The following is a 27293-nucleotide window of genomic DNA, read 5'->3' on the forward strand; positions in this document are numbered from 1 at the left end:
ATGTGATGTTGGAGCTTCTTAATAAAATGTGGTGTGGGCAGTGGTAACATAATGCTGCCACAAGGTGGAGGCAACCCCTTGTGTGGCAGGATCTTATCGGTCCCTTGTTGGCCCCGGGTCGGTGGAACAGGGTTTTGTACAATTAAACATGGCCAGATTAAACCTACTGATTCATTTAAACAAGATCCCATGAATAATGTTTAGCTCTCTGTTGAAAATGCATAATATTATGGACATTTATGTCTTTTTCAGTTTTTTTTTTTTTTTTTTTTTTTTATATAAGTTTGCCTGTTAATGCCAACTGCACAAATTTTGGCACAGGTGTGTATTTTTACTGGAATTTTACTATTTCACCCTCATTTCCTTTAATAAATCTATTTTACACTAGGTACACAAAATGGCTCCACTCAGGACCTTAAGGACAAAAATGTCCCCTTGAAACCCATTAAAATGGCAATTTTTAATCCCAGGACCATTTAACTATAAAATGATGCAGTCTTTGTCAAGAGGCTTTCATTCTGTTGGCAAGGCTTTAAAATAATAATAAATAAAATAAAAAATACTACCTTTTTTACCAAATGGTGCCATTTTCTTAGGTTTGGCATATAAAGCAAATAGTCACTTTATTCCTGTTTTCTGCTTCTGCTTATTATAGAGCCAATTGGATCAATTATGCAGCTATAATTTTATAACAATTGATGTCAGAGTGTGGTTTGCATGTGTTTAATAAAACAAAAAAATATGCATATAATATTTGAGAGCGGAAAAACTGTACTGCAAAAGCCAACCACTGTGTTTACCAGCAGAGCTTTACTGGCATCTAATGGGGAAAGTTTGGTACTCAAATTTGGAACACAACTGATTTAGATTCATTGCTTTGATTTTCTAGCAGTTTTAGAGTTCAACATGTTTCATAAAATCTATATTTTATATAAAATATTCATAAATCATTTTCATTAACTTAAACCTCTGTAACTTTTTTGTTTCATTTTTTAAACTTTTATTTAAACTACCATTCTTTAAAATGAGACCAAACTTAAGCTTGTGCTTCCCAAGATTAAAATTTTTATGACTGTTTTGGGATATGGACATTAACTTTTTTTAATTGATGCACATGGGGTTAAAAATCATAGTACATTTATGTGGAGTAAATTTAGTTTTTTACTAAAACTAACCTGTGATCTTCAATAATTAAAATGCAAATAATTAGAGATGCACCGATACTAAATTTCTCCACCGATAACGATACCGATAGTTTGGGGGTTCTGCCTTTTATACCTTCTTTTAAATTAATTATTACTTCATTATTAATAATTAATTATCCTTTTTTTATATATATATAAATAAATGTAAATAAAAACTTTATTCTTTCCATTTCCTCAACTTGTTTCAGAGTAACTGGTATCAGTTATAAACATAAACACATTACTCAAATTAATATTAACACATTAACTAAATTCTTAAGATTAAATTAATATTTTTTTTACCTTCTGAATGTTATTAATTCATATAATTACTATTAATATTGAACATCAAACTGATTTCTTAGCATATTCTTTACACAAAGCCCAAATTCAGTGCATTTTTCTGCCATCTTTTAATTGACAGAATATATCGGCCCTGACTATTGGCTGTTTTTAAAGAACCATATTTTTCTTATTGTGAAGAACATTTAAAAAGAATCTTTTTCCACTATAAAGAAACTTTTGTGGAATGGAAAGTTTCTATTAGATGTTAAAAGTTCTTCACAGAACTAAAAAAGCTTTATTTTTAAGAGTGTAGCCGATAGTGAAATACTTCAAAATACATCAACACTGAAACTTAGACCCTTATTTTCAAATATGTGATAAACAATGCTTTCCTTTCTCTATTAAAAATTAATGTTCATGAAGAATATTAAATTATGCAATAGTTGAATCATTCCACCTATTCCACCAGGTCACAGTGGGATACTATCTTCTAATGGACATCACACCAGGTTGGGGACCAGTCCATGATGCAGAAGTAAAGAGGAGAAAGATCATAGTTGGCAGCTCCTCACGCTACAGAGAACGAGTGGGCAGACCTCCCAACTGCCACTTGTCAGAAGCTTTAGGAGTGCTGAAGAACTGTTCCATGAAAGAACTGAAAAAACAAGAAATGAATATATTAGACAAGTGCTTAGAGACACTGAACATTACTCAAAAATTACTCAGAATTAGTAATTAGTCATTTAACACAGGGATTTTCAATATTTCAGATACCACCGACCCCCAAAATATGATCGTCGTCACCCATGTGAAAAAATACTTTAGTAATTTATAGTAAATACTATAGTGTTTTATAGTTCCTATACTAAAGTACTTGAATTAATTTGTTGTGGTAATTCTATAGTTGCTGTGATAATATAACAACTACAGTAATATAAGCAAATTACCCAATATTGTACTAAGATTTCTACAACTTTAGGGTATATTATATTACAATATACAGTTTACTGTAGTAAAAACTAAAGGATACTACAGTATTCATAACAATTTATCAGTTCACTACTTCAGTATGCTGTAGCATTCATTAACGAAGTGTTGTAAATACTATAATATATACAGTATACTACAATTTACTATAGTATGGTTCAAAAACACTATAGTAGCCTATTTTTTCACCTGGGCATGAAATTTACCCCATCCTAAAATTTTAAAAGCATCTATTTAGTTTATTGTGTAAAGGCCTAATTTATATTGTGAAAAAAATATATATATTATAAATGTCAACATTATTTGGAAAATATTTCGTTAGATGCATTATTTATTTATTTATTTGATTATTTTAACTATTTTTTTAGATTTAAAATTTTATAAAACAAGAATTTTAATGTTTTAAATATCATAGTCACACAGACTTATATTTATCACCTACCGGTCTGAATTAAAATAGTTTTTTAATAACAACGTATGTGATGGGTGACTTTCTTGAATGACGTTCATTGCATCCAATCGTATGGTCGTATTGCATTGATTGTCAATTATGATTGGACAACACGTCGGTAAAGGCGGTGCTTCACAAATACGGAAGCACAAACCGCGATGTTTTGAAACTCTTCACCATTTGATAATATTCAAATTAATACGCATTGTGCTCATCGAAATCCCCTTTAAATCAATTGTATTTGTCGTTGAATTGTATAAAAAGTATTTAACATGCAACATACAAATCGAGTGCAATTAATATTATGATAAGTAGGATTAAGTAACGCGCTAACTATTATTAGCTAACTTTTCCGTGTTGTCTAGGAAACGGAAACGCGCAAACAAAAGACGCAGGATGTGACTCATGAGCCAACAATTTCAACTTTAGAAACTTTTATCCTGGCGACCATGGTGCGGTCTGCCAAAGATAAAGATGTCCCGTCTTTAGACATTTATTCTGAAGATGAAGATAATACTGCATTAACAGGAATAAGCAACACTTCGGATGAGAGCGGCGTGAAGCGCAGGGTGACGCCTGGGCGGCTCCCCGCACGGCCGCGGCTCTGGAGAGACACTCACCTGTGGCCCGCTCGTGTATTCTCTGTGCTCTGCAGCATAGTCATCGTCTCATTCATCGCTGTGCTGATCTCATTCTTGTACATCGTATTAAAAGGTATACACATCCATATCTATTTCTTGGAATCCTTCTCTTGAAGTTCAGCGTGTGTATAAATGATTATTAATTCTCTGATCTGTAGATTTAAGAACAGAAAGGATAACCACTGAAGATGGATCAGAAGTGAGACTCCTGGGTAGGTCCAAATTGCACCTAGTGTAGCTACATATTAACAAACCGATATGTTGTAAAGCATTTTTCGCCCTGCAGGTTTTTGGAGTATTTTGGTCCTGTCTTCTGTGGCTGGAGTTTTGTGTTGTAGTTTCTCCTGGACTCTAACCTACTTTGACTCCTTTGAGCCAGGAATGTTCCCTCCGACTCCTCTTTCTTCAGCCAGACTCAAGTAAGCCTGTTTATCATATGATTTGTACAATTAAATCACCAAAACATATTCTCTAGAGCACAATCATGTTACACAATGTGTCAAATTTCTTTGTAAATGCTTCAGTTCCAAATATATGGATTGAAGACCATATCATGGTCAAGATAAAATTATATTATTATATATTACCCTGGACCACAAAACCAGTCAGGGTCAGGTTTTTTTTTAAATTAAGATTTATATATCATCTGAAAGATGAATAAATAAGTTTTCCATTGATGTATTGTTTGTTAGGATAGGACAATATTTGGTCGAGATTCAACTATTTGAAAATATGGAATCTTCGTATGCAAAAAATCAAAATATTGAGAAAATCGCCTTTAAAGTTGTCCAAATGAAGTCCTTAGCAATGCATATCTACTCACAAAAATAATATTTTGATACATTTAGAGTAGGATATTAAGTAAAAACATGATCTTTACTTAATATCCTAATGATTTTTGGCATAAAAGAAAAATCGATAATTTCGCCCCATATGTATTGTTGGCTATTGCTACAAATATACCTGTGCAAATTATGACTGGTTTTGTGGTCCAGGGTCACATATATTAAGATAAGACTATGTGGTACATTGTAGGTGTAGCTCCACTGTAGCCCTGCAGCGCTACACTAAAACCCGACCCCATCATTTCACCAGCTGACTGAAGACTAACTAGATCGCAAAATGAGCATGATGGAAGTGAACGTTTGGTCTTTACTTAAAGACTTAAAGGGGTGGTATAATGCAATTTTTACAACATGTAAAATAAGTCTCTGATGTCCCCAGAGCGTGTATGTTAAGTTTTAGCTCAAAATACCCCACAGATCATTTTTATAGCATGTTAAATTTGTCACTTTTTGAAGGTGAGCAAAAACCCTGCGTTTTTGTGTGTCCCTTTAAATGCAAATGAGCTGCTGCTCCTAAGCAGAGGGCGGAGTTTCGAGAGCTTGTGTTAGCCAATAACATTAGTGTTAACAGCGCCGATTCACCAAGACTCACTGAAAATGTCAGAAACTGTTCAGCCTTTTATGTTCAAACCAAAGTCGGACAATGATGGAGAGACTCAAGAAGAAGTGACAACATGTAGAATGCAACAGGACGTTTCTAATGGTTAGTTGGTGAATTTATGTAGCTGATGTGGAGTTAACTATCTTAAAGTCATTGATTGTAGTCCTTAAACAGAGAATTCTTTTAAAAGAAAATATCTCCCTTTGCTTTGAACTTTGAGCATCGTAACTTTTCAGATACTGTTTGTAATCAAACAGCAACATTACACACTAACTAAAGTTAAAAAAGTGAAATCATACTGAACCACCCCTTTAAGACTCCAGCATCGATATTTAACCAATGTTTTACAATATGAAATGTTACAGTGACAGTCATTTATTAATTTGTGTCAGGAGTGCACATCAATCATGCTGACTCAAACTGATATTTACCATTTCACATAAAAAGAGAACATGTACCTATTCGGTTGCACCTGCTTCCATTAATGTTCAATCACAGGAAAGCACAAAACATCTCCATTGAGTCGTCACATTTCCTTAGAAAGAGTAAGCATTTCTATTAATTTTCCAAGAAATGATGCGGTTTGAGCGATCTCTCCTGTCTCACTATACAATTATCCTTTCAGTTACACAACTTAACCGAAATGCATGTTATTTATGACACGTATGCGCATGCATTATAGTCCGGTATCAACAAAGGCACAGGGAAGAGACAGATAAAACATGAAACCAAATAAATACATGATTATAATCATATATGATTCTTCAAGCAGTCTCTGGTATTTTCCATAAGCATATGTGTATTTAATATAGTAGCCTTCAGCATCACATTTAAATGTATTTCTGCCTTCATACGGAGATCAGAATCCCCAATGGATTGCAAGGAAGTTATTTCAAACACTCACTGGTGTCTGTGTAACAAGGTTAGTAGATATGGGAAGAAGGAGGCGGGAACCGGCAAACATTGAACGTAACTTTTAATTCAAAATAAACAAAGAACAAAACGAAAGTAATACCGGCAGACCCTCGCGGACGTCTGCCGGCCACACAAACATAACAAAACATAAAATAAAATCCAGGCCTGGTCCTCTCTCGTCCTCCACGGTAGTCGCTCCTCCTTTTATGCTCCCGGAGCTCCTCCATGAGGGACTCAAGGCCGGTGCGCCTCCCAGGTGAAGCTCATTAACACTCGCGCCACCGGCCTCGCGCCGTTCCCTCACGGCTCTCGCCCGCCCTGGTCGCCACAGTCTGAAATTGAGTTTTGAGCTAAAATTTGTTTTAAATGTCTTAAATGTTGAAGTTAGCTGGTAGCCTAATATAACATGGGAAATGAGCAGCGGTGTTGACCTTCTCCTGACTCAGGTAAACTCCGCCTCTGTTTACAACCAATCCTCAAGGACCAATTGGCCCACTTTGGTCCAAGTTATTCGGCGGGCCAAAAAACCCTGGCCATTGGCTCAGAGGAAGCCCCGATGAGGCCTGCTTGCTTTTGGCATGATAGCTTTTGGCTCGACAGTGGAAACAAGGCTATTGACTGTCTGTGTGGCAAACCTTCAGTTTCAAGAAACACATAATTTCCCTTTTCCAAAAAATTCAAGCTGAAATTTGGTAAATGGTGCTAAGTATGTTACTGTTCAAAAGCAGAAGAGTGTAGTTGTTGTGGGGGTCCACACCAATGAAATCAGAAGAAACTTTTTAGAAATGAAAAGTTCATTCAACGAGAGAAATTCAAATTCCAAGAAGTGATCATTGTAGGCAGAAAGTTTAGACTCATGATGGTAGTGAGTTAATTTACTGCTGCAGCACTTGCAAAAGTCATCCTACTGATCTTGTGAGCAGTATTCATTTATTTCACACAGCCTGATGTCTGATTGTCTCTGCAAGTGGCTGTTTTTTTCATGGCTGGTCCTGTTCAGTAGTGTAGAGTAGAACAGTTATAAGAACATGTTATCAAGGCTGTTCCTCTGGTCTGAGGTTATTCACCCAATTTTCCTATTTTGTTTTTAGCTGTCAGTGCCTAAGAAGCTTGTCAGCTGGTAAAATTGAAAATTGTTCCTATCACTTTGTGCTGGTTCGACTCGCCCGGGTGAGAGCACAGACTCAGAGGAGAACAGAAAAGCAATTTTCCTGTAATTGCTTTTCATCTTCAGACCTGAATACTTGCACCAAGCGGAACATTCAAAACTGTCCCAGAATTGGTCTGCAGGGATTTCATGTGGCTCCAAGCCCCATCAAATATGTCTAAATGTCCTTTACCCCAACTTCTAATGCTCTTGGAGAAGAGAGGGAGGAGGGGAATTTGACTGAACTTTTTAGTATTGCTCTTTCCGAAGTCATTGACATTTACTTAGCTGGCTTTCTGAAGCGGTCAAAACTTTATATTATTCTTAAAGGGTTAGTTCACCCAAAAATCTGTTGAAAGTCCATACAACTAAAACCTTGACACTTCAGAAAGTTCATAAAGAGAGAAGAAAAAAATCTATATTAATCAAGTTTCATCTAAGTCTTCTGAAGAGACACAGTTGCTTTATATGATGAACTGATTTAATTTAGGATTTTATTCACATATAGGGTGAAGTCCAAATGGTGTGTTTGCACCTGGGAATGGGACGCCATTTGTAGGTGCTTTCCAAACGAAAGTGAACAACTTAATCCATTCAAGAAGGGTCCTTTCATTAGTCTATTAGCGAAGGGATCATGCGCTGGTAAAGACTTTATATAGAAAGATGCTGCACCCGTATTATTATTATGAATGGGAGAAAGTGCAACGCACAATATGGCGTAATAGGTTTCACCGTCTAAATATGAGCCAATCGGCGTTTGGTAAAGTCATCGCATTGCTGAAGCTCCGGTTCCTATAGAAACCGTCAGATGCGAATCCTATGGAGATGCTCACTTAGGAACTGCGCATGAGCATTAGCTTGATCCAGCCTGAAAAATGCAGTTTTTTGTCATGATTTGAGCATTTATGAGTTAATTTAATTGGTGATTTCAAATATGAAATTTAATCAAATACTTGGCGAACAGCTTTGGAGAATTTTACTTCATTATAAATGTAAATTTATTTGTATATGTCTCATTAACAGCAGTATTAAGAATTCCTTTTGTCCTGGTAACATTCTATGTGAAGCTAATGAGGAAGTTACGTGGTCTTTCATCGCTCCCTTCGCCAAATGCGTTCCAAGCAGCTTCATTATGACACCCTGCTCTCTCCAAAGTCCCCACTTCAAGGGCTCTTCAGAGTGAACATTCACCACACCCAGACATAGAGCACATCAAATGGTAAACAAAGCTCAACCGCGATCGTTTGTCACGCGAGAACCAATGAGTGTTTTTTTTCTCCCATGTCAACCAAGCACAAGAACCAATGAGATTTGTTCTTGCTTGTCAAGCAAGTACAGTTTAGCTTCCTAAGTATCTCTGCAGAAGACTTGGATTAAACCATTCAATCTATATGAATTTCTTTTAGAAACTCTTTTAACTTTTTGAAGCGTCAAAGTTTTGGGGTTTTGAAAAGCATCAAAGTTTTCAGTGGAGGGACTGAAACCTCTCAGGTTTCATTAAAAATATCTTATCAAAAAGTCTTATGGATTTGGAACAAAATCAGGGTGAGTAAATAATGACAGAATTTTCAATTTTGTGTGAACTAACCCAACTTCAGTCCTCTGTTTTGTAGATAAATTCAGTTTCCTAGTAATGGTAAGGCAGACCTTCGTGACTGTGTCCCCTTTTGTTACTTATATCTGAGCTGTTAACAGGAAATGTTAACCAAAGTAAGAATCCCACAACCAACTCAGCAAGACCTACATATCAGAGCACCAAAGCGAGCTTTCTCACTCCATCAAGGTTTATGGAACTTTTTGTTCCCAGTATGGACACATCAAATCAGAATTTTCCTCAATACATCTAAATCTTGTTTGAATATCCACTTCGAAATGCATTAGTATTTATTATTATTATTATTATTATTTAGAGAAAACAGTATAGAATTTTAATTTAGACCATTTATTATTTATCTTCCCTTAACATGAAAATAATGATCAGCTTTAATATTGATGCATGCCTACTATAGGATGTTATTTCCCTGTTTCTCTAGAGTAATTAGTTACAAGGCAATCATGGCTCTGGAACTGAGTGTGCTTGAGAAAAGAAATAACATCATGCAGTTTGTGTACTGCCAAGGTTGCATACACCAACCAGTCAAGCAGCTGCATTTGAGATGAATGAGAATGGACAGCACTCTTTAGATATTTTAGACCTTTTTAGAGTTAACAGATCTATACTTTTTTTTTTCTAAGAAATATTTCAATGAAACAGAAGATGCACATTTCAGTAATACAATGTAATTTGGCCCTAATGAACAGGGAATCTTGCATTAAATTACAAAATTTCTTTTAATGTCTTTGAGCCCCAGAGAGCAGTCACAGGCGACAGCGTCAAGAAAAAAAACTCCATTAGTGGTGAGGTGTTGGGAAAAACCTGGAAAGGAACCAGGCTTATCTGAAGCCTTCTCTAGGCTCAAAATAATGACATATTAAAATAATACATTACTCTAAATGTCCGGTCACATTTGCCATTGTTCTGCAAATTTTCATGGCCGAAATAGTCAATTCAATAGGTTTCAATGATCGGAAAACTCGGAAATATATTTGCGCATAATTTGTTCAAGTTGATCGCATGAATTCGCCAAGTTTAACAACAGAATGCTGTGATTCGTACATCTCTACACAATATACAGTGGACCTTCGCCAAAGTTTTGGTAATGTGACCGCCCCTTAAAAAGCGCAGTATGTATGATATATATATATATATATTTTTTTTTTAAATATCAAAAAATGTTATATATTTTGGTGACTTGTGTACTTACATTATCCCAGATGTTTCCAACAATGTTTAAATCCAGAGAAATCAACAAATTTAACCAGTTAACCACCTGTTAACGATGTCATAGTTGCGTTGCTCTCGATTTCCGGTTTTACTTTCGTAGAAACCACTGAAACATCAAAGACGTTTGAATATATTATGTGTTTTATTAGATGGGGTTAGCAACTGTTTGGATATCTTTATCGACAGAAAACTTATTATTGTATATCTCAACACAGTTAGTCTTATTGTTTGAATTTCTTGTATTCTTGGTTTAACACGAGTAACATGTTTGTACCGTGCCTCAAAGGCAGCTCTTCTTTTGTCAAGTGGCTAAAATGGCATAATCAGAGAAAGCTTTATTTGCCTTTGAAGAAACAAAAAGCATGTACACTCTTTAAAGTATTCTTATAATATTGTTCATATCTCCCCTAGCAAATTTATATTGTAAGTATATTGTTTGTGTTGATTTTTGATCAATAAAAAATAGCTTTTTTTGTACTAAAAATACAGCATTTTTTTTCACCATAGAATATATTTTAAAATTAATTGCATGCCATTTAGCAACACAAGTCGGACATTTCATAAGAATGAAATAAAATAATGTGAATTTAAGGGATCAAATGTAATTGTAACAAAGTCCAAGTTCAGGAAAGAAGGAGGCAGACATTGAGCACAACTTTAATCATAAATATAGAAGCAGCAGCGGATGACTGCAGCATATAAGCATTATGAAAACAACAACGTAAAATGATTCACACCACAGTAACGTTAATAAAACTTTAATACATTAGCTCATCCAAGGACACCAAGTCCCATCAGATCGCTTTCCATCAGCTGTGGAGATGAAGATTACAACTCCCATGATTCCACGCTCATTCATGGCGTTATCAATCTACACCTTTTGTTTGTTGTTTTGAATAAGCGTCCTCTAGTGGCAAAACTTATGTAGTGTTTTTAAGATTTTTAACAAGTCATGTTTTCAGTTAGATAGCCAAAATTATGGTCTTTCAATGCATTAAAGCAATATATATCTTGTGATTGTAGTGATTGCAATATAAGAACAATATAATGTCAGTCTTTTAAGTCCATCCATTGTTGGCGTCATCTGTAATCTTGATGAGGCTGGGTGCACACTGGATCTGGTGAAACCCCAGAAACCCTTTCATCTCTATTGTTAGTAAGAAAACCAAATGACACGTTGGTGTAGGAAGATATAGAGCATTAGTCATACTTCCTCAGTGGTTTACCCACAAATAAATAAGGAAGTATTTGGAGGGTTTGAGAAATTGCCGTTAGCCCATCAGACTGTGAATTCAGTTTTATTTCCAGTGAACTTAGTACTTCTGACATTTATTACCGGGAGCTTTGTGTACACAAGGTACGAGGGGGAGGCACGTGTGTACACAGGGAATGCCGTGACAAACTGTTGCCGTTTGCAGAATTAATATACTTCAAAATTACTTCAATTTGGATTTAATGATCCAGTCATTAGAAGACCTAAGCTTTGAAAGTCTTCAGAGGACACTCAAATGATAACATCATATATTGAATATTGAATAGTGACCAAAAACTTAACTTAAAATGATATAATATTATGGAACAAAGTTTGTAGCAGAGCTCTTTGAAGTTGTTTTTCAACTATAACTCATGCTGGATGGCACCCCTGAGCTTCTCATTTATTTGAGATGATGAAAAGACAGTGAGCCCCATTTGAAGCCAGCTGAAACGTGTCTCCTCTGCTAACTTTGAGTTTGCACTTGAGTTTAAGGCTGTGCTCCAATTTATGAATCTATAAGCCAGTTTCTGATTGGCTGTTTGGGAGGAACATTATTGATTGTGTCTGGAGGCTTGGCGATAAAACCCAGGGTCACTCCATCGCCGAGCGAGTTGGTTATCTAATCACGCAGCGGTGCTCTCACGATGTCTGTCCTAAACCCAACTTACACAGCCGGCTCAGAACGCAAACAGGCTATCGACCAGCTAGCAGCCGGATGGGGTGATATTGACTGACCCCCACAGAACTGTGACTGGGTCTGCTTGTTCCTTCACGCTTGCATAGCTCCAGTTCTCCACCACAAAACAGCAGTGGTAGACACACAACCTGTCCCATTGGCATTCTCCATGTCTGTTTTCACTGTGTGTCGCAGCACTGCTCTAGCAATTAGCCTCTTGCATTATCCTCAAATGACTTGGATGATAGCAGAAGCTTTCCTCTGTTGTTTCCAGATATGCACACACATATTAGTGTAATGCTCTCGTCACTTTGTTTCCATAGAAACGCAACCTTTCAATCATTGGGTGCATATGGTCACAGTCAGTTGTTTGTGGCTCTGTCTTCAGCAGATAAGCTTTACATTATCTGCTTCCGTTGTAGGTGAGGTTCAGGGAGTTCACGCCACAACAATTGATTTGGTGAATTAACTGGCTAATAGAAATCAGTTTAGTCTCTTTCAGTGCTTTGGATGTTTAGTCGTGATTAGATCTCACATCCGTAAATTGTCTGAATGGATGGCCTTAATTTATAGTCTGTCCTAAACGTTTTTCCCATCGATATGTTGGGAAATGTCTGGCTCCCTAATGTTCCATGTCAAGGCTGCTGTCTGTCTAAAGCAGTGTTTCTCAAACTTTTTCTGCCATTCGCCACTTTGGAGGTAGGGAAGGGTTCCAAGTCCACTGGTCTCCACAATTGCCTCAACAAAATGTTAATAAACTAGGCTTTAAGTTTAACTGTTAATTTATTAACTTATTTTATTAACATTACATTTTAAAACATTACATTAAATAACAGCATTAAAAACTTTCAAATAGAGAAAATAAAAGTGCAATTATATTATCACTTTGCATTTTATTTATTATATATAAATTATAAATATTATTTGAGGCTTTTTTTTTACGCAACCATTATTTTAGAATGTTTCCCCTTATTGTTTCCAATGCGACCCGCATGCACCGTATGACAGATGTAACACTTTTATGTAGTTTCTCTTTTTTTTTTATTCAAAATATTCACAAACTTGCTTACCATGTCATTAAATATCTGATATTCCGATTCTCAAATATGTAGAAGAGAGTGTGTTTTGTCATTTACAAACGTTAATAAATGATCTTGATCTGTAACACGAGATAGGCGCCGCCATGTTTGTTTGCACAGCTGTTCAGTCGGATTTATAGCATGTGAATTCATCAATTTCTCTCGAAATTCATGTAAGTAAGTGGCCGGTGATTTGGAAGAAAAATAGAGTAAACTTTATAGTTACTTATACTATGTGTGCCTGATATGAATAAAACACGTCGGCAAATTATATTTTAATTGATTGTTACTGCTGCTTCCATAGACATCAGTATGTACTTTACAAACTCTAAATGTATTGTTTTACTAGTACTTATGTATATTTAAATGTCTGACACCTAAAATAAACATCATGTTGTTGAAAACACTGCATAGTTATGATAAATGACAAGCGCTGCTGAACGCATCCTTCTCTGGATTAGCGCCAACCAAAGCGCGAAAGCACAGTTTGAATCTGGCAGTGACGTCACTGAACGTTCTAAATCCCATATTTGGGACCGCACTTTCAGGGACACATAAATAAAAATGTGTGGGTCAGGACTCAAAAGGTTAAAAGAGATGGGCACAAAAATGACCCACCTGTCATGTCTCTATTGCCCCCCAATGGGGCGTGCCCCACAGAAACGCTGGTCTAAAGTGTGTCATTTAAGTCTGATGTGTCTTTAGGATAGATGAACCTTAATGTTTCCTGACTTTTTAAAAAAAAGATTTAACAGGCACAAGCTGATACAGCCCTGTCTGAGCATGTGATATGCCTGGTTGAGACTTATCTGTTGCAGTGAAAATTAAAATGTCATGGTCATTTAGTCCAGTGGATGTGATTCAGAAATAACCAAGGAGTGAAAACACACGATGGGTGTATATACACCGATCAGGCATAACATTATGACAACTGACAGGTGAAGTGAAATAACTCTGATTATCTCTTCATCACGGCACCTGTTAGTGGATGGGATATATTAGAAAGAACATTTTGTCCTCAAAGTTGATGTGTTATGCTGCGTTCCAGGCAGGTTTTTGAGCCCGTAAGTCACGACTTCAAATCACGACTCACGACTTTGTAGCATTCCAGGAAAATAATGCCAAACTGCCTGAGTGTAAACAAACCAGTACTGCGGAGGCTTATGCTCATTTACAATTATTTCTATCACCAAAAGTGCTTACTCCTTGCTTATTTGAGGGAAACCGAGGAAGAAAAGTGGCGCATAAGACAAGAGAAGCTGTTATACCATTTATTTTATGTTATTTTACCGTGCACTCGCATAAATGGCGCATCCGTAGGGGCTGTCATTGTTGTTTCATGGGAGTACATTGATCTAGTACGAGTTCACGGGTGGGAAGTCATGGGTTTGACTGCCGTTCCAGTGCACTTTCACGGGTAGAAGGTTGGAAAAACGCGGGTTATGGGTTGCCTGGAACGCGGCATTAGAAGCAGGAAAAATGGACAAGCGTTAGGATTTGAGTGAGTTTGACAAGGACAGAATTATGATGGCTACACGAATGGGTCAGAGCATCTCCAAAACTGCAGCTCTTGTGGGGTGTTCCTGGTCTGCAGTGGTCAGTATCTATCAAAAGTGGTCCAAGGAAGGAATAGTGGTGAACCAGCGACAGGGTTATGGGCGACCAAGATTCATTGATGCACGTGGGGAGCAAAGGCTGGCCCGTGTGGTCCGATCCAACAGACGAGCTACTGCAGCTCAAGTTAATGCTGGTTCTGATAGAAAGGTGTCAGACTACACAGTGCATCAGTTTGTTGCGTATGGAGCTGCATAGCTGCAGACCAGTCAGGGTGCCCATGCTGACCCCTGTCCACCGCCGAAAGAGCCAACAGTGGACACATGAGCGTCAGAACTGGTCTACTAGTTACAAGTGCCAAGTTCTCAGATATGTATTGTTTCTATTCATGTTGGTGTCATATCTTTTGGGGAAAACTTTTTCATTTTTGAGAAACTTTCAATTTAATGGCATAAAAATGTCATGTGGTGTGACCAAGTAGAAAGTAACATTCCTTCCTTTTCTCAAATACATTCAAGGAGGTTGTTTTTAAACAAATTAATTTAATCATAAAAATCATCACATTTTTGTGTACTTGGACTACATGGAATTTTACAGCCTGAGCTAACCTTGTGTTGTCTTGACGCAAGGGTTTGCATGGGTAATACTAATACTACTACTAATGATAATGATGATAATAATAATATTTATTAATACCAGACAAACTTTCTTATGATTATTATGATATCAGGACAGTTAACCTCTAACCCCACCCCAAAAAATGTCTAATTGCATTTTTGAAGTGCATTTTTATTGTATTCTTGAACAGAGTTACAAAACAATGAACGTCGTCATTGACCAGTTGGGTGCAGATCTGCGCTCCTGAACCTGCTACTCTAAAACACTTCAAATCAGCCATTAAAGAGAACTCATGGCAGTGGTTAACATGGGACATTTGGATGCCTCATAATGGGATTTTTATGGACCTCTGCACTTACTAGAGTAGAGTAATGGCCAGCTGTTATGATCAATACCCTTGTCCATATTCCATACATGGTGCTCAGTTTTGTTTGTTCCGTGTGCTTTTAAACTTCCTGCATTAGAGTCGCACACCTCTGGAGAGTAATGGACTGATTGAGTAGTAAAGTAAAAGGGGTAGTACATCATGTAGCTAAACAATTAATCAGATAAATAATTTAGATTATGATTACAGTTCTAACGATTGGAAGTTGTTGTTTTAGGTCTACTTCTGTTGCTTCAGAGATTTCTATTTTGTGCTTTTGGTCACAAAACAACTATTATATTAAAAGACAATAATTTGGTACAATGTACTTTTGTGTTCAAGTTGTATTGCAAAACATTATTGCTGCTACTGAGGTGGGATATGGGTAAGGTTAGGGACTGGTTTGGTGGCATAGGTTTAAGGGTGGGTCAGGACTTACAGATTTAGTTACAGCTATAATTACATGCAGGTATTTTTAAATGCTGGTACATTATAGTTAAAGACACTTGCTTTTTTACAACAGTTGAGTATTTTTCACAAAATATGTGTGAATCGTTACAAGAATTTAAGAGGTTATTTTGGATTCGCAACAAACCATTAACATTAAGCGCTGAGTGAAGAGCATCAAAGATGTCTATTTACAACATGTTTTTGAAGCGCTGATCACTGTAGCCAATCACAGACATCTGTTGAGCATGTGAATACAATGGCCAATCAGAGGTGTTTGAAGGGTTAGTTCACCCAAAGATGAAATTTCTGTCATTAATTACTCACCCTCATGTCGTTCCACACCCGTAAGACCTTCGTTAATCTTTGGAACACAAATTAAGATATTTTTGATGAAATCTGATGGATCAGTGAGGCCTGTATTGACAGCAAGATAATTAACACTTTCAAATGCCCAGAAAGCTACTAAAGACATATTTAAAACAGTTCAACCTTAATGTTATGAAGCGACGAGAATACTTTTGTGCGCCAAAAAAACAAAATAACGATTTTATTCAATTTACAGCGCTTTTTGAATCTTTTGTTTCGAATCACTGGTTCGAGCGTGTATGAAACTGCCAAAGTCACGTGATTTCAGTAAACGAGGCTTTGTTACGTCGTAAGTGTTTCGAAATTTCAGTGGCTCACCACTGGGGGGCGTGACTCTGGCAATTTGATACACGCTCCAAACCGCTGATTTTAAACAAAAGATTCCTAAAGCTTTGAAGCTTCATGAAGCAGTGTTTTGAAATCGTCCATCACTAGATATTGTTGAATAAATTCCTTATTTTGTTTTTTGTTTTTTGGAACATTCTCATCGCTTCATAACATTAAGGTTGTACCGCTGTAGTCACATGAACGGTTTTAAATTTATCTTTAGTAGCTTTCTGGGCATTGAAGGTGTAAATTATCTTGCTGTCAATGGAGGCCTCACTGAGCCATCGGATTTTATAAAAAAAATCTTAATTTGTGTTCCGAAGATGAATGAAGGTCTTAGGGGCCATTCGCACAGAACGTGTTTTTCTATTCCAATGCGCTACTTTCCCATTGTGTTTCTATGTAAACACGCGCTTGACGGACGTGCATGACCTTTACGCTCGCGTCTCGCATCTTTTGCAGTGCCTCACACGAGCGCTGCGTTTTTAAGACGCCGTGTCAAGTTAAAGAATTTCAACTTTTACACTCAGCGCCGCTCATCAATGTCAGTTCCAAAACAGTGGACCAATCAGAAGAACTTGGAGACGGGGCAAGCGTTGCGAGTTGGCATGACAACTGTTTTATATAATGGCAACATGGCGGATGAATTGCTCATTATTATCTTATTTTCCTTTTTTCCATGTCAAAACTTGTATCTGTAAATTCTGCAGTTTGCCTATTTCTATTATTTTCGTTTTTGTTGTTATTGCATCACGTCTCAAAGGCGCGTTTTTAGACGCAAAGACGCCTTCTGTGTGAACGGCCCCTTACGGGTGTGGAATGACATGAGGGTGAGAAATTAATGAATTTTCATTTGTGGGTGAACTAACCCTTTAAGAATCCACTCAACAGCGCTTAAAATGCTAAATGCTGGTATCATCAAATTTTTTTTAATTTCAGTACCGACTTGGTACCGAAGGACAATAATCAACAAATTACTATTGTTTGTTCTAGTCACGCTGTGGACTAATGCCATTTGGATGTTTTGTGTTTTGTTTTTGCAGAAGAATGACCGGACACTCTTTCCACATGGGCTACAGTATGGCAATACTCAATGGAATAGTGGCTGCTCTCACTTTTATGTGGTATCTCAACTGATGCTCCCCAACTACCGCCCATCTGCGGAGACCTCGACTGTCATTTAACTTGCAATTATCAGGAGGCAATTCCAAGTTTAATGGCAGCAGGAACCATCAAATAATGTTACTAATATAAAAAAAGAACAAAAACAAAAAATTGAATACTAGTTTTAAAACTTTATTACATTTAAATTTCTCAGTCGTTAAGGCACTGAATAAAACAATAAGTACATAGACTAAAAAAATATGGACAATGTGTCTCCACTTCCTTCCACTGTAGAAAAATGAAGCCAAAATGTCCTGTTGACATCTTGCACTGATTACGTCATTCCGAGCCTAAAAGGATCCTGAGGTAGAGCCGCGGTATCAAGGTCCCGTCCACACTTCAGCAGACACAAACACAGCTGTCAATCATGATATTACATCCCATTTTTATACCATCAAATAACTAACTAAAACCAAACTTATTGGAAAAACAAACTCTTAGCGTGATAAGAACTACCTAAAATGACAGAAACCATCTTTGAAAAACATGTATTTGAAGTGTAATTGAATTTTTTAGTTTGGCTTACGTCCCATTCAATTACATGGAGAGGGCGGGTTTTATGACCTATACCGCAGCCAGCCACCAGGGGGTGATCAATGTTTTGGCTTCACTATTCAGGACATTTGAGGCACACTTGCAAAGTCCAATTTTTTTTTTTTTTTTTTTAATAGAGGATTTCTCATATTTTAATATATGCTAATTTGACAAATTCAATAAACGCACAATGACTTTTTCTTAATGGACTACATTTCAGTAAAATAACATTAGGGTTGTCAGGGTCTCTTTGTTTCCTAGTTATTTTGTCTGATAAAAGGCTTTTATTACAGAATCCTGTTGCAGCAGCTTTTTACCATTACAATAACAGAGCATTAAATCTGCTTTTTGCCCTTTTGATGTCATTCATTCAGTAGGACAACACGTACAGTAAATGCATTTAAGACTTTCTAAATAAATTGGATGTGCCTTTTAGGACCTCCTCTTAGCAAAGACTAGAGTCCCTTTGCAGTTTTGCTTTATTAAAGCTGGAAGTTGCTGCTCTATTGAGCGTTTTAATGGGGGAAATCATTAATACAATAGCTGTTTTGTGGTTGATGGAGAGTGACCGTGTTAAAGCTTTGTTGAGAGCCTGGGAGAAGGTCAGAGAGTGTACAAGTGTGGATTTAATTTATGACTTTAATTATTTGATGCAGACTCTGCCAGGCCATGATTACTTTTTTCTTCTTCATTAGATTAGCAGGCCCTGTAGCGACTCATTTCAGCTATGAACTGGTCTGTCTCGTTTATAAATGGAGTACTAATGTATTGCCGCCTCTGTGAGTTTTCCTTTACAAGACATTTTCATCTTCATTTTAGCACATTTAAATAGACATTAAAAGGTTAGTTCACCCAAAAATGTAAATTCTTTTTTCATTTACTCACCCTCATGTCGTTACAAACCCGTAAAGGCCCGTTCACACCAAGAACGGTAACTATAAAGATAACTATGACAATAACTTTATTTGCGTCCACACTAACAAACGATAACGGTGTGTTTATTCTAAGCTCATGCGCTGCGGTTTCAAAGTGTGTACAACATGTTTTTGCAGTTCTTGTTGCATTTACAGGCTTTAACCAGCAGATGTCCTCAGCATGTAATGTTTCAAGTGAATAGCTAGTGTAATCGATCTGATCTGACAGTGAATTTAGCTGACGAAGTCAATATAGTGGAATCAAAACAACGCCTAATCTTTTTCACTGCAACTTCAAAGGAAGCAAGAACTAGCGCTGGATATCTCAGGTAATTTTTATGTTACACTGTTTGCTAGCCTGGCATAATGATCTCATTGTTAATACTTTTCACCATTTATTCCAAGGGTATGACTGTTTGATTTCTATTTTCTTTAAATTATCCTTGAAAAGGGGGTTTGACTTGTCAAACAGTGGTGGATTTTTCTGGACATCGGCGATTAACTTCTCCACAATGTCGTCTGCCATTTTAAATGCACGAGTCCTTAAAATAGAGCAGATTCTGATTGGCTGTCAGTGTTTCATTGTTCAACAGCTAGAAAAAAAATGTGTTTAAAAAAGTTATCCCAAACGATATAATTTCTCTATATCATTATCATTATAGCTGTGGTGTGGACAGTGCTATTCTTGTATATTTATAATGATTTTCAGAACTATATCTTTATAGTTATCATCCTTGGTGTGAACGGGCCTTAACACTTTTGTTCATCTTTGAAACAGAGAGATTTCGGACCCTCTATAGAAAATTTGGACTTTGGATTCATATGGATTACTTTTACGATCTCTTTATGCACTTTTTGAAGTGATAAAGTGGTAGTTGCATCATGGACTGTCAATGGAGGGACAGATATCTTTCAGATTTCATTTAAAATATCTTCATTTGTGTTTCGAAGATGAGTGAATGTCAAGGTTTTGGTACGACAAGAGCATGGGTAATTAATGACAATTTTTTCATTTTTGGGTGAACTAACCCTTTAATTCCTGTTTGAGATTTTAGCATTTCCAGAAGTAATTTATCCATCTCAGAACCTGTTGCACCTACATTAGTCAGGTATTTTAAGGTAAAAGAGAGATGATTGTATGCATGCGTGAGCACACTCTCCATGTTTTTGTTTCTTAGCCTTACAAAACCTGTTCTTGCATGACTTGGTGATTAAAGTGTCTCTTTTAATGCCGTTTCTGTTGAGGTGAAGGTCTGTCTGAAGTAAACAATCCCACTCACCTTCAGTCGTGCAGCACAGCTGTCACAGACAATATCCCATCCTGAAACCACCTGACTTGGAGGTTGACTGATTTCCTTACTTGTTTTCCTGCCATTTAAATAATCAGGGATGTAAAAACAACACTGGAATATTCATTGCTTACCCAAGAAGTGGGATATTGTGTCAAATAACGCTAGCAGAATGAATATTGTAAGAATTTATTTATGCAAAAAGCAATAAATTTGCAGTTTAAATAAAAAATGTTTCATTTTTCTGCTTTATCATTTTTCACACTAGCGCTATGTGTGCTTGCCTAAATGGTGGGGAAAAGCCTCCAAATAAAATCATAACGTGCTGCAATTCACAAAGACATAAAAACTAATAGAAACGTCTGTTTTGCAGTGTGTGGCTGAGCGCTTATAAAGATCTCAGTTAAGGCCTAAGGGCGCAGCGGTTCAGAGTGCAGACGTGAATGTGAGTGGCAGTCGATATGAAAGCATTCGCTATGATGCCTTTTCACTTGTCACCCTCAAGGCTAGTTTTCACGAAAGGGCAGCGAGACATGTAATCATTCTACAGAATAAAAAATTACACCCACGGCTCACTGTGTGCCAAAATTGACTCCTAATCTGTCTGATACTCGTACCGAGGAGAAAAGCAAAAAAAAAGAAAGAAGGAAAAAACATCTGCAAATACACAATACAAACTAATAACAGTGCTGCAGTTCAGAAAGGTAATGAAGTTCCAGCCCTGGGCTTAAACTCATGGAATAGCATGCCATCATAACCATATCGGTGATTGATGATTATTATTGATATGCTTTTCTAGAATGATGAATAAGCCTGCAAGACTCTGTTGACTAATGTTTGAATTTGTATACAGGCCAATGAGAAATATTCAGTGACATCACTTCAGGGTTATTATCGTTAACTAAAACTCATTGCAATGAACCTGAAATAAAATATAAGTATTAGTTGAAAAACTTAAACTAAAGAAATATTAGTATTAGTTAATAATTAGGCTAGTTCATAATACTATTAAACTGAATAAATTGAAGAACTAAAACTATTAACTGAAATGTTATCATTAACAAACTCATTGAAATAAAGCTAAAATAAAAAATAAAAGTTGAAGAACTTTAAACTAAAGAAACAGAAATATTAAGTCCCTTTAAGACAAGTCATTTCACTCGGCGGCCATCTTTGAAATGCTTCTCTGTGAATGAGGAAACATCAAACTCTCAAAAGCTGTCAAGCTTTCCATTAGATTTCATACTTGAAATCACCAGTGAAATCTGACAACAGCTGTCTCATAAATGTTGTTTCTAAATGCTCGAATCATGACAAAAAAACTATTTTTCAAAATTATTAACCGAAATAAAAAAAATAAAACTGAAATAAAAATAACTTTAACCTAAATAGCTATTTTTAAAAAAGAAAATAAAAAAAAAACTAATAAAATGACAAAAGCACATAATGAAATTACTTAAAAATGGCATGAAAACTAAAAACTTATAGCTTATGTAATTAAAACTATAATAAAACTAAAATAACACTGCTTTTATTTAATGTGCCCTCATTTTCTAAATATTTTCTACTAATAAAAACGTCAGGAAAAGAAAAAAAAATAACTTAAAATGTTGCTGTTTTGCTGCAGTATTTGAAATGATGCAATGTGTCATGTCAACAACGCAACATCAGCTGAAAATGTTAATATCAGTCATTTTGGCTTGCTTTGTATAAGGTGACAAATCCATGGAACAAATTAAACCAGCAGATGCTCTCACAAGTTTTAGTCTGCAAATCCATCAAGGCAGTTAATGGGCCAGCTCAATGTTTGGCCTTTTCCCCCTCGCTTAGTGCTTTCCATCTGTCTTTCTTTACCCACTGATCTGGTGATGGCATTAGACCCGACTTCTTTAATGCAATCATCTCAGTCTTTGCATCATGAACTCCACCATCACAAAACCAAACCAAACAAAGAGAGAGAGCGCACATTTCTTCGATCAACAATAGCTGAGAATCTGCCTCGTTTTGGCTTTGTGTTGGATATGGAGTTGGACAAGCTGAATGAAAACAGAGATAATGTGTGTTGCTTGGATACTGGCTAGAATGAGATAAAAATATCTGATGTTAGCCTTGGTCTGATTCCACATGAAGAGCTCCGTGAACCAAATTTTAGAATCAGAACAGTAACAGTAAGTTTAGCCTCCACTTAATATTCTATTTCAGGCTGTCTATTGATTGTTAGTGTAAAAAAACAATTATTTATTACTGAACATTCACCCCTAATGTTTAGAAGATTTTGAAAACACTGAACAGGATTATTATTATTAACTAAAACTATTAAAAATTTGAATGAAGCTAAAATAAAATATAAATATTAGTTGAAAAACTTAAATTAGAAATGTTGCCTTGCCAATAAACTGCAATTAGTTTAAGCACTCCAGTTCTTAAATTGAAATAAAATAAATAAATAAAATCAAATAGTAATATAACAAAAAGTGATAAAATGACAAAAACACATAACAAAATTACTAAAAATTCAACTAAAATTAATATGAAAAATAAAATCAAATTCAAAATGTTAAAACTAAAATAAAAACTAAAATTAACATGAAAAATAAAAATAAAAAAAATCAAATTCAAGAATGTTAAACTAAAATAATAACTAAAAAATAAAATTAACAACTAAATATATAAAAAATCTAATTCAAGAATGTTAAAAACTAAAATAACTAAAAAATAAAATTAACAATTAAATATATTTTAAAAAATCTAATTCAAAATGTTAATAAAACTAAAATAACTAAAAAATAATTAACATGAAAACTAAAAATATAAAAAAAGTAATTCAAAATGTTAATAAAACTAAAATAAAAACTAAAATAACACAACTATTCTGTCAATGTTTTTTTGTAGTAACAGACACTTTTGAATCTAAAGTCAGTGTAGCTCAATTCCTGTAGAATTGGCCTATTTTTACATTGTTGCCTTGGGTTCCCCTTCCCCAAACTATTGGACTATTTTAGGGCTATTTTTGACTGGCCATTGTAGTTTTGTGCAGACCTGCAAACAGACAAGAAGAGTTTTGTCATCTCAAGAGCACTGTGGACACTTGGGAACGCAGTTAATATGATATGCGAGATCTGTAAAAACTCAAAAACTGAGCGCTGGCCCCATTCATGACACTTTCATCCTGCTGTTTATCATTTGCTCAGCTGTTTGACGCACTGATGTGTGTAGTAGAGTGAAAATATGCCTAAGGTACACAAACACGGCTCTGGACATACAAGGTTAAGGTAAGGGTGATCTGTACAGATGTGTGCCGTCTAACTAAACAATGTCATCTTAGTTTAAGTTAAGTGAATTGTGTAGTTGTGCTGTTGCTATAAGATAGGTCAGGGGGTTTTTTTTCTCATGTTAAGGAAATATTTGAAAGAAGAGTGGGGTCTTGTTACGTTTACTGAGGCATGGAGCGCATTACGCACTGTATCTGGGATTAAAACTCTGGAAATAAACCAGACGTTTTAGGATATAGAAAACTTTTAAAGAACCTTATGGTGTAAAAAGAGAGAAATTGGAAGCATTTATAGAGATATTATTCCATATGGTGGGATGAACCGCTGTTGATCTGATTTTGTTGTTTTTTGCAATATGTTTCCTTGCCTTTGCAAATAATAACTGTATTAGTCCTTATTCCCCTTTGCATCTTACACACACACACACACACACACATATGTAGTATCTGCTTCTGCGAAAAACGACAACAATGTAATAGTGATTCAGTTATTTTGTTCTTGTCTTTTATATAATTATGATTAGAAAAACACTTTAAGGTCACAGTGACACATCCATTATACATTTATCAGTTTCAGTTTTGTCACTTTAATAAAGTTCCACAAGGTTATTGTTTTAAATTCAACATAATACAGAATTCCCCCATAATTCCTCCATAAACATGCTAATTATAATTAAAATAAGTGCAAACGACAGCTTTGCTCGACAATTTATAATCAGTAGAACATATTGTAGAAGAAATACGTCTGAAATTGAATTTTGCACAAAATGCACATCAATATCCAGCTTTAAGAAATGCAACGGTACAAAATTATTAAATTTTTATTAAACTTTAAATGCATTATTAAAAATGCATGCATTGTTTACCCACATTAATAAGCAGTTTGTTCTACAAGCATTATGAACATTAAAGTGGGTCCATGTGAGAGATATTCTCCACTTTTATATTACTTTCCACCAGGTCTCACGGAACACTTTCACCTTTTACTTTCCTCATAAACTGCACTTTTCCCAGTGGAAACAGTGAATCATAACTTCAGTGTGCCCGTTTCTTCTACCGTCAGGGCAGAACCTCTCTTCGTTTCTTGCGTCCCATCAAACCATGAAACTTTTACGCGCTAGTACGATCCGACGATGACCGCTTCGACGTCCTTTGACGGTCTTCTGTCCGTGACCAGAAAGTTGATCATTCCCTCGGACTTGATGAGCAAGTTACAGCCTAAAAAGAAGATGCCGAAGACGACGGTGAGCGCGAGCACGCACATGACCGCGATCTGCACCGCGCGCATGATGAACACGCTGCGCTCGTCCAGCGCCGCGGACACAAACCCGCTGTCCGTCACCACTGAGGACAGATTACAACACGAAAGAAAGCTCTCGATGCTTCTGTTGGAAAACAAAGCACTGTCCGTGTCGTTGAAAACTGTTGAATTCATTGTGCACTGCTCTCTGGGGTCCTCTGGAAGAGAGGAGCAGGTGCTGAAGTTTCCTTCAGTTCTTTAAAGTCACAAGAGCAAACGAGATCTTGACAGAAGTTATGGGCCGACATGCAGTAGAGAGGATGGTTGTTCTCGGACCTGTTGTGGATGTAATTAGGGTGTGTAGGTGTGTCTGACTCCTGGGACCTCACACGATCATCCCCTGCGACTGGAGTTCAGTGTTGAGCGGCGCTCTCAGGGCTTTCGCTCGTGTTGCGCCCCCTTTGACACAATCTGAAAACGAGGCAGGTCTGAACTAGTTATAGCACAAAGTTAACCGTTGCCAACCACAGTTAAATCACATAACAATTATTTCTTTGAACTAACTAGTATATTTCTGTATGCTAGTACTAGGCTACTTATTTTTTAATAGTCACTTCTGTTCATTAGAAAATTCATTTCAATAGTGCAGAGTGTGTTTTCAGTCAAGCACTTGTTATTATTATTCAGTTATTTCTTTGCTACTAGTCATTTGGTCAGTAGTGACAAGTATCTATTCTATTGCTGGTAACTAAATGCAAATGTTGCCATTTAATAAGTAAAAAAGTGATTAGTATACTAGTGAGATAAGAAATGTATAGATAGAAGTTTTGTAATATCGTATACCTATTATAATAGTATTAAAGCTGGAATAGATATTATAACTATTGAAATAGTCACTAATAAGTAAGACATACGAGTAGTACCCAAAAGAATATTTAGTGTGGAAGCTTGTTTCTGACTTTATAACTCACAATTGCGACTTTATATCACAATTCTAACTTTAAAACACACAATTACGACCTTATATCACAATTCTGACTTTATACCTCACAACTGTGACTTTATATCGCAATTTTGACTTTATAACACACAATTGCGACTTTATATAACAATTCTCTCACAATTGCGATTTTATATCAATTTCTGATTTTAAAACTCAAAATTGCGGCTTTATATCAAATTCTGACTTTATAACTCACAATTGCGACTATATCACACAATTCGGATTCAAAACTTGCAATTGCGACTTTATATCGCAATTCTGACTTTATAACACGCAATTGCGACTTTATATCACAATTCTGACTTTAAAACTCACAATTGCAACTTTATATAACAATTCTCTCACAATTGCGATTTTATATCAAATTCTGACTTTATAACACGCAATTGCGACTTTATATCACACAATTCTGACTTTAAAACTCACAATTGCGACTTTATATCACAATTCTGACTTTATACCTCACAATTGTGACTATATCGCAATTTTGACTATATAGCATGCAATTGCGACTTTATATTACAATTTTGACTTTAAAACTCGCAATTGCAACTTTATATAACAATTCTTTCACAATTGTGATTTTATATCAAATTCTGACTTTATAACACGCAATTGCGACTTTATATCACAATTCTGACTTTAAAACTCGCAATTGCGACTTTATATCACAATTCTAACTTTAAAACACACAATTACGACCTTATATCACAATTCTGACTTTATACCTCACAATTGTGACTTTATATCACAATTTTGACTTTATAACACGCAACTGCGACTTTATATCACAATTCTGACTTTAAAACTCGCAATTGCAACTTTATATAACAATTCTCTCACAATTGCAATTTTATATCAAATTCTGAGTTTATAACTCACAATTGCGACTATATCACACAATTCGGATTTAAAACTCGCAATTGCGACTTTATATCGCAATTCTGACTTTATAACACGCAATTGCGACTTTATATCACAATTCTGACTTTAAAACTCGCAATTGCAGCTTTATATAACAATTCTCTCACAATTGCGATTTTATATCAAATTCTGAGTTTATAACTCACAATTGCGACTATATCACACAATTCGGATTTAAAACTCGCAATTGCGACTTTATATCGCAATTCTGACTTTATAACACGCAATTACGACCTTATATCACAATTCTGACTTTATACCTCACAATTGTGACTTTTTATCGCAATTTTGACTTTATAACACGCATTTGCGACTTTATATAACAATTCTCTCACAATTGCGATTTTATATCAAATTCTGACTTTATAACACGCAATTGTGACTT

General features: G+C 35.9%; 2 protein-coding genes across 2 annotated transcripts; one reads left to right on the forward strand and one right to left on the reverse strand.

The window, feature by feature from the left end:
- The first annotated feature begins 3091 nt into the window (after nt 1-3091).
- Nucleotides 3092-20739, forward strand: arl6ip6 (ADP-ribosylation factor-like 6 interacting protein 6). The gene is made up of 4 exons (XM_067373279.1): nt 3092-3621; nt 3707-3760; nt 3835-3967; nt 17613-20739. Exons 1-4 carry the CDS (start codon nt 3357-3359, stop codon nt 17704-17706), a joined length of 546 nt encoding a protein of 181 aa, XP_067229380.1. The 5' UTR covers nt 3092-3356; the 3' UTR covers nt 17707-20739.
- Nucleotides 20740-23391: 2652 nt separating this feature from the next.
- rprmb (reprimo, TP53 dependent G2 arrest mediator candidate b) lies at nt 23392-26220 on the reverse strand. The gene has a single exon (XM_067374108.1). It carries the CDS (start codon nt 25174-25176, stop codon nt 24859-24861), a length of 318 nt encoding a protein of 105 aa, XP_067230209.1. The 5' UTR covers nt 25177-26220; the 3' UTR covers nt 23392-24858.
- Nucleotides 26221-27293: the final 1073 nt, after the last annotated feature.

This window comes from Chanodichthys erythropterus, chromosome 21 (genome assembly GCF_024489055.1).
Source record: "Chanodichthys erythropterus isolate Z2021 chromosome 21, ASM2448905v1, whole genome shotgun sequence".
Taxonomy (NCBI): Eukaryota; Metazoa; Chordata; class Actinopteri; order Cypriniformes; family Xenocyprididae; genus Chanodichthys; species Chanodichthys erythropterus.